General features: G+C 37.5%; 1 protein-coding gene across 1 annotated transcript in view; it reads left to right on the plus strand.

Annotated features, from left to right (window-relative positions):
* The window catches only part of Tmem71 (transmembrane protein 71), a 39,236-nt gene extending 22,507 nt beyond the window's left edge, over positions 1-16,729 (plus strand). Inside the window, exons 7-10 of the mRNA XM_029469952.2 lie at positions 4,058-4,133; positions 10,145-10,206; positions 10,308-10,368; positions 15,111-16,729. Coding sequence (XP_029325812.1) covers positions 4,058-4,133; positions 10,145-10,206; positions 10,308-10,368; positions 15,111-15,126 — 215 coding nt within the window. The 3' untranslated portion in view covers positions 15,127-16,729. The remainder of the gene's footprint in view (positions 1-4,057; positions 4,134-10,144; positions 10,207-10,307; positions 10,369-15,110) is intronic.
* Positions 16,730-19,200: the final 2,471 nt, after the last annotated feature.

The following is a 19,200-nucleotide window of genomic DNA, read 5'->3' on the forward strand; positions in this document are numbered from 1 at the left end:
AATGTACACTTAAGAACTGGTATCAACCTGCTTGAGGAAGGGAGGACCTGGGCTCCTGGTTGTGTCCAGAAGATACAGAGGTAAATGCCTTTAAGTATAGTCATGAAGTCCTCAGCAACCCTGGGTATACAGTGTTCTATTTTTTAAGAACCTTGGTGCCTGATAAGTGTTAGGTTTTGATAAAGCTGAGGGGAAGGATGACAGGTCTCTATTATTTACTGTTTGATCATTAGCATGTGTTTGATATGCTCTAAAAGGAGAAAAAAATGAAGAAAAACAAAACAAAACAAAGCAAACAAAAGAACAAAACCAAAATCAAACAAACACCAAACAAACCCAAAACAAAACAAAGCAACGCAACAACAACAAAAGCCCACGTCTTTTAGTGCTATGACTCAGGAAGGCAGCTCTTGGTATTTCCTAGCATGAGGACTGAAAGAAGCTCACCAGTGTGCTGATGACTCTAGCTTGTCAGCAGCAGATTAATGACATTTTCATGATGTCTCACATCCAGCAGAGGAGAGCTGAGCTCACTCTGCTAAGCTTGCAGAGATTTCATGTTTCAGAGCCTCACCTATAATCTACAGCACAAGGAGCCACCATAGGAAAAAATGTATTAGGCTCTACACATAGGTGACAAACTCTAAAATTTAACCTTAAACCTGGGCAGAGAGATTTTCCTAGTTTTTGCTTTACAATGAAAACAGCCTAGAAGATTGTACACTGTGCCCTGTCTACATGAATACTCAATACAACTGACGTTATCACTGTAGGAGGCAGAGAGTGAGTGAAATGATCCTGTTTTTACTTGCCTCTATAAACCATGACTGAATAGTGTCCCACTGAGCATTCCTCCAAAGACTTAGTCATGTGTCCTGCACGATATATTCCTTCTGCAGCTGTTCAGCAAGTGCTAAAGGGTATTTAAGTTCCCTGTACAGGTGTTTCAATAGCAGAAAAATCTATCTTTGACTGTGAGGATAACCAGCAGGCTATCAGTACCTTCTGAGTCCTCAGCAGCCACCTCTTCTAGGGAGCCTAGCCTTCACTGTTCTGGTTCCCAGAACTCCTCTCTCTTACGCCCATGAGCTGCACCACTGTTGCTTGCTTGCCTGCATGTCTCAGCATTCTCTGAACCTAAGGTCATAGTTATCCTTGAATCCCAAATTGAACATACAGTGACTGGACAGAACAAATTCTCCCTGACTGTGGTGAATGAACTCATAACTGTGTGTTTATTTTACATATAAGAATATCAATGCCGGGTGTGGTGGCACATGCCTTTAATCCCAGCACTTGGGAGGCAGAGGCAGGCGAATTTCTGAGTCGGAGGCCAGCCTGGTCTACAGAATGAGTTCCAGGACAGCCAGGGCTACACAGAGAAACCCTGTCTTGAAAAAAAAAAAAAAACAACAACAACAACCCCCCCCGCAACAAACAAAACAAAACAAAAAAAGAATACCAACATTCTACAGATGAAGAAAGCCTTGAACACTCATTATAGATAATGTGACCATGACAAGTGTGTGCGACTGGGCTGTCTGTTCTGTCTGCTGTACCTGAATGGGTTCTACTTTTCTTCAAGGCCCACTTGAAATGAGATTACTCCTGATAGACCTTCTTTGTCCCCTCCTGCTTGGTGGCTGAAGTAAATTGTTCTTCCATTATTCCAGTGTATTCTCTGCATGTACAAATTCACTGAGAGCATTTATTTTTCTTATCGCTAAGATTTGGCATGCTTGGTCATATCCATCATTTGTTTTTCATCCCTGAGTTTCTACTCCCTGAGTGAGCAATCTGTTCCTGGTGACACAGTAGGTTCAAACAACACTGGCCTGTATGCCATTATTTGTATCAATTAGGGCCTTTGAGTTCTAGGCCTTTGTTACAGTGTTAGAATTCACTGACTTGTGTAAATGATAATTCCAAACAGAGAGCTTAGCATTTTTTCCAGTCTTTGACTCCTTGCCATCTCTTCTGTGTTGGTGCTCTTCCTCAGAGCCCATCTTCCCATGGTGGCTCTTGGAGACTCTTTCAACACACACCCTTCAGATCTCCAGTCCATTAGAGGAGATTTTGCTCATTTAGAGTTACGATATGAGACCTAGAATTATTTCATCTGTTCTGGAAGGATTCCATGTTCATGGCAGGAGCAATTATTTCATTGATAGGTAAGTTGACAAAAGGTTTTGAATAGGCTAAATGCTGGGATGAAATACAGAAGAAACCAGCTGCTTCACCCTCTAGCAGGAAAAGGGATTCCTCATCAAGAATATAACATTGCCTTCAAAATGAGCAAACAAATGCCCACTGTACTCAGCAATGTGTAGGCAGATGTTTTTGGAAGTGGGATGGATGGGGAAGAGATAAAGAAAAAGAAACCGTAAATGTGAAAAATATTAAATAAAATGGGAGGGGGGAGAGAGAGAGAGAGAGAGAATTTAAATGAGGGAAGAGTTGGAGGAATCAAGGCCTAATTGAAATTAATTTCCCGATGAGCTATGTCAAAATAAGTGCCAAGTCAATGGCCACTGAAGAAGCAATGAACAACAGGTTCAAAGTCACAGAACTCATCTCTTTGTTGTACTTTGTTGTAATCAAAAGTACAAACACTCACCCTTCAGTGGTCATAGCCAGAGAACTTTGTTGTGTCTCAAGCTGGGGTTATTTTCCTTAACTGCACATGAAATCAGAAGAGATGGAGAATGCAAACACGCTTTAGATGAATGGTTAACATGCCACTGAACCCACAATAATTTATTTAATTCACAGTATACATAAATCTTCCACACTCTGAGTGACATAATTTACTATTGCTCCGGTTTGACTCGCCAGACTTCAGAATTCCGCCCACACCAGGGGCTCCGTGAGATTTATAGCTAACTCTGTGTTCATTTCCAGGATAAATCACAAAAATAAAAACATTCTCAGTATAAAGTCTTTCTGAGTTTTAAACAACTGTTGCAAAATTGAGCTTCTGTAGTGTTTGGGGGAGGGGATTCAGTTGAGATCTATTCATAAATATATTTTTAAGCCCTCACGTGTTCATCTCTAAGTCAGCTCTGATTTCTTAGGGGTGATTAGTCTGAGACTCGGGGTATGATTCTTGTGAGTCTCCTAATTACAAGTGCTGAGAGTTTTGTGCTTCTTTCTTCCATGATTTGACACCATTGAAATAGTTCACTGATTACAGAAGTTTGAAAGGATAAGTACTTCATAATACATGTATTTTTTCTTCTTGGTCTTTAGAGATTTCCAGAAAGCAAAGTTGCAACTGTCTTTCTATGCCTCATTTCAGACAAAACATTATGCCCTGTCTAGATGTGGTTTTAAAACCTTGTCTCTGGCACTTCATAGCTGTTTGATATTGAACTATTGCACCATGTCTCTTAGTCTTGGTCTACTCATATGCAAAACTGAGATTATGTCCCCTACCTTGCATGGTTTCCGGCTAATTAAATAAGCTAACGTATTAAAAGTATTTGTGAATTATAAAACACTCTGCAAATGATAGGCATTCTTATTATTGTGATTGACATAATCATATTCATCATTATATTTTTAGTGCTCTGACTGTAGCATAAGTTCTACAAGGGCTTCTTCCAATATCAAAGCAAATAGCAAGTCTGAAACATTTTGAGTTGCATAATCTCTTGTTTTGTAATGAGAGGGGACATTTAATTTATTGACTGTAGGGTTTTCTAATCATTGGACCCATATGTGACATGATTTTAAAAAATATGTTCAAAATGTATGCATAGGTGTATATGTCTGCATGAATTTATAGGTAGCATGTGTGTGCAGGTGCCCATGGAAGCCAGAAGGGGGCATCAGATCCCCTGAAACTAAAGTTGTGAACTACCATGAAGGTAGTGGGCATGCGCTTAATCATTGAGCCATTGCTTCAGCCACACTTGACATGATTTTTATCTTGTTATTGATGATTGATTGTTTAAAATGTCCTACATCTGAAAACTATGAAACAGACTTAGAAGAAGTTTGTTTTCCAGGGTTATTAAATTAGCAATGATCTATGATTCATTTCTTCTTCCTTCAGGAGCCGGTTTGATGTATAAGGTCTCCTTTCAGGCAATCCTCCTAGCAGTGTGTTTAGTCATTTCTGCATATGCAAGGTAATCTTAGTTTTGCTTGCTTACAATAACATTTCATAATAAATGGGGAGCAGCAATTGATGGATAATTTTCTTGCCTCTTACCATAAAACATTTTAGGTAGCTCTATAGCTAAAATTTGTTCATTTATCTGGTATGATACTGCTTTTTTTTTCTTCATGTACCTTCTCTCTCTTCTCCAGTACATATAGAAGCTAGCATACATTGTTTAGAGATTAGACCATGTGAAATATTCTGTTTAAGATGTGATGACAAGGAGAGCCACAATCCACATTTCCATTTCAGTTCATTCCAAAGCACTTGAAGTCCCCATTGAGTCTCTACTTTTCCTATTGTAGCTTGTACCCTAAAATACAGAAAAATAAAAAATATATTCTCTAAAATTTAGAGTCTAAAGAATAGCAATAAGTATCTGGAACAAACAGAGTGATCTATGGGAATGTATGAATTACTTCAGTCATGAGTGGATTAACAGGTTGAGAAAAGGTAAGATTATAAAGTGAAAAATGGGTTATAGTGAGTACTTTGAAACAACAATCTTTGGCTACAGTAACTGACACTAAGAATGATGTTATATTGAGGTTGAAAGGCAGTTGTTGGGCAGATGTTCATGTAGAAGTACTTTGTGTACAACTTTGTAGGAACTTTGTGTTCCTGCGCAAGGTCTTTCTGAATAGTAACTCTCATGCAATCATATGTAAAGATCCTTTGTTCATACCATCCTGATTTCATTTATTGCCTTGCCATATCAACTTTCACATAATAACTGTCAGTTCCAGAGGAGCCAGCTTAGCGTGGATACTCAGCACTCAGTTCTGACTATATGTGTGTTAACGTCTACCTCCTATCCTACATGTTCTTGGCATGCCTTCTCCACCCATCTTTTCTCAAAATTATGGAAAAATGTCCAAGTCCCATCAGTACTAACCCTGTTAATGTCTCAGAGTCTTTGTTCCCTCTTCCTGGCACAAGAATATTTCCCTAAACTAATAACTGGTGACCTTACTTCTTTCTGGAATCTTTTCAAATTCTGTTAGAGAAAGCTTTCCTGGCAAGGATGCACAGACCCTACAGCACAGTTCATCACACATATGTCCTGCTTTATGTTATTCCACAACACTTTCTACTACAGACCCTTCATAACTATATGTTCAGTTATCCAAATGTTAGTCATCTAGCTCTCATTATAAGAATGTAAGCAATCGGCTAATGGCATGCCTTAGCAAGTAAAGGTGTTTTCAGTACAAGCTTGATGTTGTGAGTTCAATACCTGGGATCCACACTGGGAAGACAGAATCTACTCTTGAAAGGTGTCCTGTCACATTCATGAGCACATACACAGATCTGTATACACACACACACACACACACACACACACACACACACACACACACACACATACACACACACACAGAGAGAGAGAGAGAGAGAGAGAGAGAGAGAGAGAGAGAGAGAGAGTTTGTGTTTAAAGTATTTCTTAGAGAACATGAGCAATCCAGAATTGACATCAGTGTATTACCCTTACTTCTGTATCCTCAATAACAAGAGTTCATTGATATTTCTGAATGAATGGATGAAATGAAAATGAATAGTGAAGCCCTATAAGCTTCACCGTCTATGGACTCTGGTAGCAAAATGCTATTTACCCTCAATTCCTGCATCCTGGGGGTCGAACGCCTCCACATTGCTTGGGAAAGTTGATTTTTTTCTAGATTCTTCTAGAATTCTCACTTAAGTATGAATTGAGGTTTAGTGAGAGTTGGTATTTTAAAACAAGCCTCCCACTTAATTAGGAGGTTTGAAGAACATTTTAGATCACAATAGGACAAAAAGAACAAAAGGAGGAGGCTCTATGGCTAGAAATAGAGTGTAACATTCTTCATTAATACACCAAATTGGAAACTGATAATGTGCATTAGTACAATAATGACTGGAAGAAATTATGTAGAGCAATCACAGTCAGTACTCTTTTTACTTAGTGTGTTCCAAACTTCCAAATAGGTCAGGAAACCCTGTGTCATATATGACAGGGCTTTCAGTGAAACATTCTTCTTGGGCTAACATATGTAGATGTATCCAGCCTTGAGAAACAGAACTAAACTCCATATTACTTTGGGGTGACTGTTTCCAAACTGGTTTCCAAAGAGCAGATTGAAGAAGTGGGTAGAAATGGGGTCTGTACAATATAGTGCCAAGAGCTGGTTGGCGCCCCCTCTGGTGAGCATGGTCACTGGTAAAGATATGAGAGATTATTGCCTGTGCCCTTGTCAAGAAGCAGTAAGAATGGCATGCTGTATAGTCTTGCCAACCCTAGTCTAGTCATGAGAAAAATAAAGAGAAAAGCCAAATGAAGGGCATTCAATAAATTAGAATCTAGCCACAAAGGTGGTAAGGCCATTGAGGACCTTGTTTTCCTATTCCAGAGGATCCTAAGAGAACATGATGAATAACTAAACAGAATATATTTTCAGATAGGATCCTGAAACAGAAAAGGACATTAGGAGTAAACTGAAAAATCCAAATTTAAGCATTTACTCATATCCATGTACACTCAAGGCCTTTAAAGTATTGGTTCTCTGTCAATTTCACACTGCTTATCACACAATTTGATCACATCCATTCCTTTACTCTCTCTTAGTTCTCTTAATTTCTCCCTACCTCACAGAGTTTACTTTAGACTCTGGGACTATAATTCAACGCTATTGTTTACTTTTTAAAAATTGCTTGCTCAATACTTCCCATATTACTACCAGAAACTCTTGCAAGTTTCACGATTGGTTACTATGGCCCTTGTATATATCTTTATACTTTAGATTTACTTTGCTTTGTAATAGTGTTTTCTATCTCGCAGGCTGCTCTCTAATTCTCCATGTAGTTGAGGCTGAACATGTATTCCTACCCCTCTTAATTCTATCCCCCAATTGCTAGAACTACAAACATTTACTACCACACCTGGCTTTTGTTTTTCTTAGAAAAAGCTACTTAATAGTGGTTAAAATCAAACAAAATGCATGTCAACGATGTATACTATTCACTTGAAATCTTGACAGCATAGCAACTAGGAATGAGGAAGCATATGAAGACATGGTCAAGCAAGAATGATCACCTTATAACTGACAGTGACAATAAGTCACCATCATTTGTAAATTGTCTCCTGATTTTGAAAAAAAAAATGCACATGTCCCATGAATAGAAGAAATAAGGTCTGTTTGCAGGGTTGACATTTTCTTGGCCAGCTCAACCATAAACCTTTAGTCACTTTAGGTTTCTGTTCCTCTCATGCTACTATACTATTTCCCTGATCAGTAAATCTTATTTCTTTAAAATATATTCTAAATCATCATTTCTTAGTATTTCAGTTGTCCTTTATAAAACAGTTAAAGAGCAAATAACTCAGACTCATCTTGCTTTTCCTGCCCTAGGTTTAGTCATTACTATGAAGTTGCAACAGTTCTTTTATTATAGAACATTATGAGATCTGGGTGCCAAGTGTGCTCGTTAGTATTGGAATGTCATTCCTTCTAGTCTGTCTGTAGAGAGAAATGAGGAATGTTTGTGCATATGTAAGAACATTGACACAACCATGTGGAAATTATGTATCTATATACACATAAGGTAACCCAAATGTGTTAACATTGGTATATCTAACTAGCCCAACGCAACATGACTCAATCCCAGTTTTCCTGTCACCTCGATTATTCACAGGCTTCCTCTCTGACAGCTATGAACTTGATTTTCAGTAATTTCCATCGAATTTTTGTCCTGATATGAATGTGCAGAAGTTGTAGGATTCAATTCAATACTTTCTCCTGATTCTATTGTTGATAACTTAGCATTCATCTTTGGTGACCAGATAGAATACTGAATTCTATTTCCATTTTAAAAGTATATTTTAAGTTTTTAAAAATATCATTTTAATTTTTTTAAATTTTCACACATATCTTTTTTTAAAAAATTAATTCTTAAAAATATCTTTTGAGACTTGTTTTGTGTACTAATATGTTGTTACTTTTGGAGAAAGCTCAGGGAGCTGCTGAGAAGACATTTTCTGTAGGGTGGGTGGAATGTTCTGTAAATGTTAGTTCAGAAGGAGCTCTGTCTGAGGAAGAGAATGCTACAGAAGCTTCCTCTGTGTCATCCCATGAATGAGAAGAGCAAGCACGACCAAGTCAAAATTTATATGTCAGGGTAAGAGAGACAGAGGCAGAGACAGAGAGACAGAGACAAAGAGACAGAGGTAAAATGTATTAGAATTCATGAAAGAGGCAATAGGAGGTCTGAGCAGCTCTTTGTTAAATAACACAAGTCACATGGACCTAACATCCACAGAATATCTCTCATCCACATCCTAAAGAACATATCTTCTTTACAGCAGCTCATTGGACTTTCTCTAAAACTGACAATCTATTATTACACAAGGCAAGTCTCAAAAGATATTTTAGAAAACTGAAATAACACTGATGAAAGCTAGTTACCAACAACCACAGAATCTGAACAGCTCACTACATTTGAGTTTTTGAGTGAAAACTGACAGATATCTGGAGTGAACTTAAAACATTCACTGATCAGACAACATCTTGTTTGCTTTAATTTTTGACAATCTTTAATAAAATTTATACAAAGACAAAAGGCTCATACTGAGTTGTCCACCAGTGAATGAAATTGGAGAATGACACAATAAGTCTGCCTTTAGTTGGGAAGAAAGTGCCAAACTGTGTTCCAAAATATTTTCACCATTTTCCTTCCCATGAACAATGATGGCCCTGTAGCTTCTCTGTTGTTTGTTATGACCATTAACAGGCTCAACATTTCTGATAAATATATGACCATATATAGAGAACTTGGAGCAATTCTGATACATGGACAGCCATTGCTCAGCATGTTGGCTTGCACTGTCTAATGACAAATGATGTTCTACATTGCTTTAAATACTTATCCTCACATGCTTTTTTTTAATTGGCTGAGATGTGTCATGTGTTCACATTTTCCACCCATTTTGAAGGTTATTTGTCTTATGGTTGCTGTTTTATATTTTTAAATTGTTATATGAAATAATGGGTTTCATTGTGGCATTTGCATATATCTATGCCATTATACATTGTTATTTTCAGCACCCTTATTGCTGAAGTTTGGTTGTTCATAATCTAGATAGGATTCCTTTAGTAGATTTGAGATTTGCAGATATTTTCTTCTGACTTCGCATTGTCTTTTTATCCTCCTAACAGTATCCTCCCCAGAGAAAACTTTTTCTTTAATCTTCAGAATGTTCAATTATTAATCTTTTTCTTGCAGAGACTCTACCCTTCATACTGTACTTAGCAATTCATGGCCAAACACAAGGTCATACAGGTTTCATCCATGATGTCTTCTGGAAGTTTTATACTTTATGGTTTATAATGTAGCCACTGACTCATGTTAACTTCAATGCTAGGTGAGATAAATGTATATGATGTAAGATAAAATGTATATGAGAATTCACTCTTCCGCTTTCAAATAGTCAATTGTTTCAAGACCATTTGTCAAAAGGCATTTTTCCATTGAGTGGCTTTTATATTCCTTTTAGAAATCAAGTTACAGAGCTAGAGAGAAGGCATTTAAGAATGAATGCTCTTACAAAGGTCCGTCCCAAGTTCAAATCCCAGAATCCACCTCAGGTGGATTCATAACAGCCTTTAAGTTCAGCTACAGAGTGATCGGGTCTCGACCTCTGTGAGCACTGCACTCACCTGAATAAACTGTCTTTCCTACACAACAGGCATATACATAAAATTTAAAGTAAAAATAAATCATTAAAAAAAATCTGTTTGGCATATATACGTGTTTCTGGTTTAAGGTTCTCCAGTATCTTTTGTTGCCCTATCTACCTAGCCTTTTGCTGAATCACACTATTTTTTATTTTGGAGCTATATAGTAAAGCTTGACATTCAGAGTCTACTCTTAGTCTAAAAGAACACTGCATGTGCTGGAAATTCAGGGTTAATATGCTAAAATGACATGATCTTCTTATTTCAGATGGTTTGTGGGAGGAGAATTAGCCAGCATCTTTACATGTGCATTGCTGATCACAATAGCTTGTGAGTAACTTTCCCCAGATCGCTGCTCTAATTCTTGGAATTAACTCAAATTACAGTATTTAAAATAAAATATATGTATATTTTTCTCTTTTCTACTCAAGATGTTGTGAAATCACTGTTTCTCAACCTTGCCAGCTATTTCAAAGCCACCTCCTGTGCTAGGTAAGTACTACCTCTGGTGTTATCACTGTCTGATCAAAGATGACAGAATCTAGCATTTTGTAGGTTTCTGCTAAGTAAGAAATGGTGCTTCTGCTAAGTAAGAGCGACATGGAGGAACAATTCCCATGAGCATATGAAGAATATTTTTCCTTTAATGCTAAAACCTAGTAGCAGTCATAGAATTAGACTTTATTCTCAAAATATGTAGAATTATATTTTAGGACCCCAAGACATTGGAAACAATAGGAAAATTAGTGTCCTCAATTATTTTTAGAAGTGCCACTATAGATTCATAGTATTGCACTTTCAAAATATATTATATTATGATGTCTTTGTAGTACAGCTTCTCAAATGCCTGGCAAATGATCTGTTGCAAACCACAATTTCCTCTCCCCTCCCTAATGAGGATTCCAGAGGACTCTCAGGGTCTGAGAGACACCCACAGAATTTAAAGCAGGCTTTTCAGTGTCATCTTATTGCAGACAGTCTGTGTTGATGACCTTAACTTCACTGTGGTTGTTAAAACCAGCTCCAGTGGGCTTGGAGATAGAGCATGTTCTGCAAGTCAAATCAGTTTGCTGGCCTTTACACTTGACTTTCTGCATCCTTGTTTGTGAAACCTTGGACCTGATTCTGAAATCACAGTAGAGTGAGTGAAGATTTGTTTTGTTTACAACTCTAAGACATATGAATTTACTGGCATTTTGAGTGACATTTCCAATAATTTCTAGCTGTTCAGGTTTCTGGGAACAGACATTGATGCAACTGAGATTTGTAGAATTTAATAGATAATTTGGTGTTGGGATCACCACCCAAATCCTTGTTCTTAAGCCCTTATTAAATACATTTGCTTACAACTCATCTAAAATAACTAATTATGTCCTAGCCATATTCTAAATCATTTTATATCTAAGTGGAGGCTCACAGGCTTGCCTTTTCCAGACCTACCTACAGTTTTTCAAAACTGATTTAAGTATTTTGAATTAATCTTTATTTTGAGTTTCATATATATGAATTTTGGTCACTTTTCCCCATTTTTATCCCATGTCACCTCCTTTTCTTCTGCTGCTAAGCCTTCCTTCTTACCAAATTGTTTTTGTTTGTTGCTTTATTTTAGAGATCAAATGCAGGCTTTGTGCATTTTTAAGCAAGCTCTACACACCTGGGATATACTCCAAGCTACCTTCTCGCTCCCTTTTATTTTGGTGGCCCTGATATTCAAACCTAGGGCTTTTAGCATTTTAGGAAATGCTGGGGTCATTTCTGTTAGTCTAGAACTGCCTGATGTTCCATATATATATATATATATATATATATATATATATATATATATATATATATATATATATAAACATACATACACACATACATATGTGTATATACACACATGTACATGTATGTATGTCTATATGTATGTTTATATATGTTTATATGTATACATACATATGATTGTATTTGAGACCAACTAAGTCTAAATGAGCACAAGTGGGAGGTTATTTACTGAAACATGAGTGACTTATCAGTGACTATACCAATGAAGAAAGTGACACCTTTCTCATAATCAACATTCATTGTCAACAGTCCCCTCAGGGAAGAATGTGGCCTCAGGAGCCCTTCTCCCTCCCCTGAAGGAATGTTGACGAACCCAGTCTCATACAGATCTTGTGCAGGCAACCATATCTGCAGTGAGTTTACAAATTAATCAGCTGGTTTACTTCATGTCTATAAGGACCTGATTCTCAGTTCTGTTCCTTATCTCTACTTTTTACATTCTATCCACACTGTCATCTTGTCATGTTCCATGATGGCTCAGCTTTGTATGGCTCGATGAAACCAAAATAAAGAAACAAACAACAATAATTTTTACCCAAAACTTCATTTTAAAACCCAAATTTTAGAAGTAATAATATTGTTAAGGCTTGTCAGAGGCATATATAAACTGCCCCTGTTTAAAAATCAAATGTATAGTGAATTGGAAAAATAGGTTGTCATTATGTGTAAAACTTCTGTGGTGAAGGCATACTCTTTTTTCTTTTTTTAAATTAGATTATTTTCTTCATTTACAGTTCAAATGCTATCCCCAAAGCCCCCTATACCTGCCCCTGCCCTGCTCCCCAACCCACCTACTCCTGCTTCCTAGCCCTGTCAGTCCCCTGTACTGGGGCATATGATCTTCACAAGACCAAGGGCCTCTCCTCCCATTGATGGCCAACTAGGCCATCCTCTGCTACATATGCAGCTAGAGACACATACTTTTTAAAAGTGGCATTAAGGGTAGGGCCTCTAGGCATCAAAGTCAAGGAGGAGCTCTATCTTCTATCTCAAGCTTTAGGCCTTCTGAATCCTAGTTCCTGCTGGTCTTGAGTCGTGTAACCTCTTTGGGTAATACTTTGCCCGTGACTGTTACCTCTTGATTTGTAGCATCAGTTAACCTACCAAAACTTGACTGCTAACTATGCTCTGTACCAGTACAGTTTATCTGAACAGTCATTAAAATAAGGTTCTTCCATAGGTCCCAAGGTCACAAAACCAAGGCATGTGGACAGTCTTAATATTTCAGAGTGTAATAATAGTCGCAAGTAATAGGCAGGTTAAAATGTTTTCTATGTGGTAAATACAAGTATAGTTCTAGTAATTAGACCAAGTGAACATCGGAAAGGAAGTTTTTCCAGACTGAGAGAGATATGGGGTGTGGTCAGGCAGGCCTTCCTGGAAGAGGCTCTATGTGATTTGATCTGTTGTGGTTACTTTCCCAAGTTAGTTTTCAGGCATCTCCCCACTGCTCTGTGCTCTTCCTTTGTTCTTTCATAAAAGCAAATAGACCAAGACTGCATGTATATCCTCCACTGACATCCTCATTTATGGGAAAAGAGCTCTTGTCTGATGGTGTATGTACATACTTTGACCTCTCCCTTTCCTTCCCCTCTTCTCCTATTGTCTCTCCATTTTTCCTTGTTTCCTGCTTACCAATTTTTATGTACACACTCTCATATATGAAGATCTGGAAAGCAAGAACCACACCCACCCCAATGCCTTCAAAAGAGCAGATGCTGCCTACATATTCGCCAGCCCAGTGATGTTTTCTTCATCATTGCTTGAAAGAATTTTTATAGCAGAGAATTCTGTACCTGTGTGTTAGAGACATTGCAACTCTGTCCTTTTCACATAAATGTATCTAAGACACAATGAGACATATATATGTAGTTATTAAGATCAAGAGTCAAGAATCACTCATGTTCATTTACTTTCCCTTGACATACTATCTTTGTGGACGTCAAGAATATCAATAATAAATATAGCTTTATTTGACAAAAAAGAATGACTCATTAGTCTCTTCTTGCAATCAGTGATGAAGGTCTAAGGAACTGGGGGGAAGTCACTGAGTTCAGTTCAACAGACATCTGCACTGAACCCTCCCACATGCATTTTGTCCTATGCAAGGATAGATTCCATTAGGCGCTCTCCTTGGCACATTTCATTCTTCTCAAGTTGTACTGCGTTTTACATCATAAATCAATTTCTTTTCACCTGCTCCTCCTTGAATTTAAAGTGTTCAGTTGCGGGGGCTGTTCATCTACTAGACATTGCTAGAATAGCCCTTGTTCATGAAGGTCAACACAGGCATTCTGTATCTCTAGTGATTTTTTTTTTTAGCCCCAGTGTGAATATTCATACCTATGACAGACATCCTAGCACCAAGGCAGGTAGCAAACTGTTGTAGTTTGATTTATGTTGCTATAGTAAAATCTCCTGTGAAAACCAGAGCTGAAAGCAATACAGGAGAGAAAGGGTTTATTTAGCCTAAAATTCTAGGTTACAGTCTATCACAGAGAGGAAATCAAGACAGGAACTCAAGCAACTAGTCACACGGCATCCACAGTATAGTGCAGAAAGAACAAACGCAGCCTTTCTTCCTTTAGCTAGCTTCTTCCTGCTCTTTACATAGCCAGGGCTCCCCTGCCTAGGAAATGTTGATGTCCACAGTGGACTGGGTCTTCTCACTTCAATTAACATTATGACAATGTTCTATCATCATACTCAGTTGAACACTGAGGCTCTTTTCTTAAATCAAGTAGGTTGTGTTAAGTTAATAGTTAGAAGTAACCAGAATACATGTGTTCTCTCTACTGCTGGATGGAAACTTTTCATTCATGCTAATGATACATGAATTTATTAACTTTAGAGAGTTAAGGCATGGAAACTACAACCAGGTTTCCCTCTAGGCCAGCAGTTTTCAACCTGAGGGTTGTGACCCTTTTAGGGGACCAAAAGACCATTTCACAAGGGTTGCATATCAGATATTTACATTACCATTCATAATGGTAGCAAAATTATAGTTATAAAGTAGCCAATGGAAATAATTTTATGGCTGGGGTCACCACAACATAAAGAGTTGTATTAAAGGGTTGCAGCATTAGGAAGTTTGAGAACCACTACTCAAGGCTGTACTCCTGGCATGATGCTGATTAAAAAAGAAAGTTATAAAATGGTAATTTGCCGATTTGCATGGTGAGCTTTCAAGGCTAAAACCTTCCTAGCTTTAGAGAAAAGAGCACTGAGATCTGCCAGGGGTTGGGGGGAGTGGTAGGGAAGAATTGAAGTAGAGAAAACCTAAGTTGAGGCTCCACTCTTGCTAGCTGAGATTGCTCAGTCTAGTTTGTATATGATTACATAATTCAATTGTGTGTGTGTGTGTGTGTGTGTGTGAATTATTCATTTATTTTCTCCTTTCTCTAATCTAGATTTGAAACCACTTGAGGAATACATGCGATGAATGTCTTCGCTCTGAATACCTGGAAACAGTAATTTGTAGCCTTCTTGGAATCAACCACTTTATTGGAAGAGAACGAGCAATATATAATAGAAAAATTAATTTGACAATGTTATTTTTTTTCTAAAAATCTTAATTTCTACATGTAATAGTAATTGGTTCAGGACAATAATATTAATTTTCCTTTGTTTCCAAAAACACTGTCAGTTGAAAGAGAAGGGACAGGAGAAAGTAAGAGAGGACAGACCACCTGGAGTAATATTTCCTTGTCCCAAATGTAGTGAACTTCAAACATTTATTTTAATTAGAGAATTTTGTGAGAGGCCTGGACCATGAATATAGCATGTCTGCCATCATGCAGCTATGCCTTGCTAACCTACTTTAACTAAACAATGCAAACAAGCTTATTAATATTCATAAAAGCTGCATAGGAAATAGACACTGTTTGTACATACAATACAATAAATGGATGCATTTGAAAATGTGTACAGATTTTAGATGGTGAAAAAGGTGCTATTGTTTGTCTCCAGATGTTCATGTGTTGAAACTTTCATTGTCAATGTGGCAATGTTAAGAAGTGGTAGGACTTTTAAGAAATAGGGCCAGTGGGATATCCTTACATCTGAGAGAACTTCATTCAGAATGTGTAAATGGTCAGTCCCTCAGTCTGTCTCTGGCTTTCTGTCCAGCTATATGATCACTTCCTCCCATGTACATCATGTGATGTGATGCTATCTGCCTTGAAACTATCACTAAAATGAAGAATATGTTGTCACTATGCATAGGAACCTGCAGAATTGTGCGCCAAGGGAATTCCTTTTCATCACTCAGTATTCTGCCTTGGGTATTTTATTATAGTTATGGAAAATAGACTAAGAAAGCGACAGATCGTTGAGCAGGGGAGAGCCATTCCTTAGATTATGAATTTTTCTCTTGAACAATTTTTCTTACTAGGTTTTATTTTTTTAAATTTCTGGGGAGTAATGATCATCTTTCATTCACATTGTGATGAAAATATGATATATAAAAATTCTTTAAGTACAAAATAAAGAAATATTAGTGTTTTAAAGCACATTAAATAATAAAGCTGTATAATGGGCTGTAAGGTTATAAAAGATAATCAGTATTCTTATCTCTTACCAAGAACTTTCAGATATAACCTGCTGAGGATGCTCCATGCTGAGTAACATCTGTGTATAGAAACTACATGCTTTAAAATTAATATCAAATTAATCCCTTTTGTGTCTATGATTGTTAATATTCATTATCATCTTGACTGGATTTAGCATCACCCACGAGACTCACCTTTAGTTATGTCTACATAGTTGTTTCTAGAGAGGTTGAAGGAAGAAGACCTACTCTGAACTTGGGTACCAATATCCCATGGGCAGAACAAAAAGAATAAAAATTTCCTGGACAGAATAAAAAAGACGGAGGGAACAAGAGAGAGCACCAGCATTCATCTTTCTCTCTCTTTCTTGACTGTGGACACAATGTCACTGTTCACCCAGGTTCCAGATCCTTGTCTGCCTGTCATGAGCTGTATCCCCTTAAACTTTGAGTCAAATAAACCTTTCTTTTCTTAAGTTACTTCTGTCTGGTGTTTTGTCAAAGCAGTAAGAAAGATGACCAATATAATGCCATTTTGTTTCTGTACTTTTTTGGTTGAATAAACTTCTACTAATGAATAAGTAAACTCACCAGATTAGTATGTGTATAGTATCATATAATTTATATTTACCTATATCCATATACCTTTTCACACATCTATTGACCTTGATTACTTATATTTCTTATTCATTTCTGTTTTACTAGTTTATGTGGGTTTTGCCTTTTTATTTGTTTACTTGTTTATTATTTATTTATTATTTTGTTTCAGAGACAGTATCTCTCATTCTACAGCCCAAAGATAGCCTAGAATTCATTGTGTAACTCCGGATGACTTTGAACTCATGACAACCCTCTTGGTCCCGTCTTCTGAGTTTTGTGAGGATAATCACAAATCTTCAAGGCTGGCTGTGTATTCTCACTTTGAATTATATGACTGTCCTATGTATTTTATGATACATGGCATATAAATATTTCTCTAAACCCATTGTTTGCAATTTTCACTTTGTTCATTATTATTTTTTGCTGTGCATATGTTTTTAATTTAAAATGCCCCCACATGTTTACTTTTACTCTTGTTGCCTGAGATTTGGTGTGGTAGTAAAATAAACAACAACAACAAAACGTAAACAACCTCCCTCAAATCATTGCCAATGTGAATATTTACAAACACTCTTATTTTGCTTCTCATGCTTTCAGAGCTTACATCTAGGACAGGTCTTGATTACTGTATGTGGTATGTTGTAGTGCGATCTGGAATGCTCCCACAGTCTCACATGTTGAGGGCTTGGTCCACAAGTGGTGACACAGTTGAGAAATGGTAGGAACTTTAGAAAGTGGCCCTAGGTATGTGACTGAAAACATACCCTTAAAAACCCTGGCGGGACTTGGCCCCTTCCTGTCCAAGGTGCCATGAGGAAAGCCCCTTTGTTTCACAATTTTCTATCAGCTTTGACTTCAAGTAGCCACAGGCTAAAACACTTAAAACCATGTGCTCAACTAATCCTTTCAATCTGTAGTTACTTATGAAAGGTATTTTATCACATAGTATTAGATAAAGATTTGATTTCATTCTTTTGCATGTGTACATCCAACTTTCTCAATAGTGTTTCTTGACAGGACTACTCTATCCCCAAAGGGCTTCAAAAGCAGTTATGCATAAGGTATCATCGTCATCATCATCATCATTGACTTGTTTATTTGTTCTACAGCTCAATTAGAGCTTCTCCTCCTTTCTCTCCTCTCAATCCCTTCTTCTCACCTACCCTCCCTCCAATATCCTCTCTGTTTCTCCTCAAAAAAAAAAAAAAAAAAAAAAAAAGAAGGCCTCCCATGGATCTCAACCTTCCGTGACATATCAGGTTGTGGTAGAACTAGTACATCTTCTCCAATTGAGGCTAGACAAGGCAGCACAGTTAGGGGAAAGGGATCCTAAGGCAGGCAACAGAGTCAGAGACAGCCCCTGCTTCTGCTGTTAGGAGTCTCAAATGAAGACCAAGATGCACAACTGCTACATATGCGCAGAAGGCCTAGGTCCGTCTCATGTGTGCTTTCTTGTTGGGTGTTCAGTCTCTGTTGGGCTTCTATAGGCCCAGGTTATTTGATTCTGTGGGATTTTTTTTTTTTTTTGGTTTCTTTGACCTCTCTTGCTCCTTGAATCCTTTCTCTCCATCTTCCACAAGAGTCCCCAAGTTCCATTTATTGTTTGAATGTAAGTCACTTCATTTGTTTCAATCAGTTGCTGGGTAAAGCCTCTCTGATGACATTTATGCTAGGCTCCTGTTTGTAAGTATATCAGAATGCCATAAATAGTGTTAGGGTAGGCTCTGTCTCATGATATGAGTCTCAAGGTGGGCCATTCTCTTAATTTCTGCTCCATCTTTACTCCTGCACATCTTGTAGGAAGGACAAATTGTGGGTTGATGGTTTTGTGGCTGGGTTGGTGTTCCAATTCCTCCATGGAAAGTCTTTTCTGAGTACAGGAGATGGCCATATTAATGAAGTTTTAATATAATGTAATCATTGATGCTTTAGGCAGTTATGTCTACATGGTTTATTGTCTTCCAGTATTATCAAGGACCTAGAAACTCTAAGTGCATGTTCTCCAGAGAACAAGCATTGACTGGACTTTGGGGTAAGGTTTCACATCACTTACAAATGACCTCTGCTTCACAATTCAATTCTTTTGCCCCCTTGAATGTACTAGAATGTAGTTCTGCATTGATTTTCCCAACTTTCTTGATGAAGTCATTGTCTCAAATTTTACTGGAGAAGAGCTACAAGATAACTTACAATTTGGAGTTGCCACGAGACCTTCATAATTGCTAAATAAACTAAGAAAATATCTGTTTCTTATCAAGATTTCCTGGACTACCTAAAATTAATATGTTTGTCCCCAAAGCAACATTTAAACGTTATCATGGAAAAATGTGGGCACATGCAACCAGAGAAGC

Source organism: Mus caroli, unplaced genomic scaffold (assembly GCF_978045245.1).
Source record: "Mus caroli unplaced genomic scaffold, Mus_caroli_1 scaffold_16, whole genome shotgun sequence".
Classification (NCBI taxonomy): domain Eukaryota; kingdom Metazoa; phylum Chordata; class Mammalia; order Rodentia; family Muridae; genus Mus; species Mus caroli.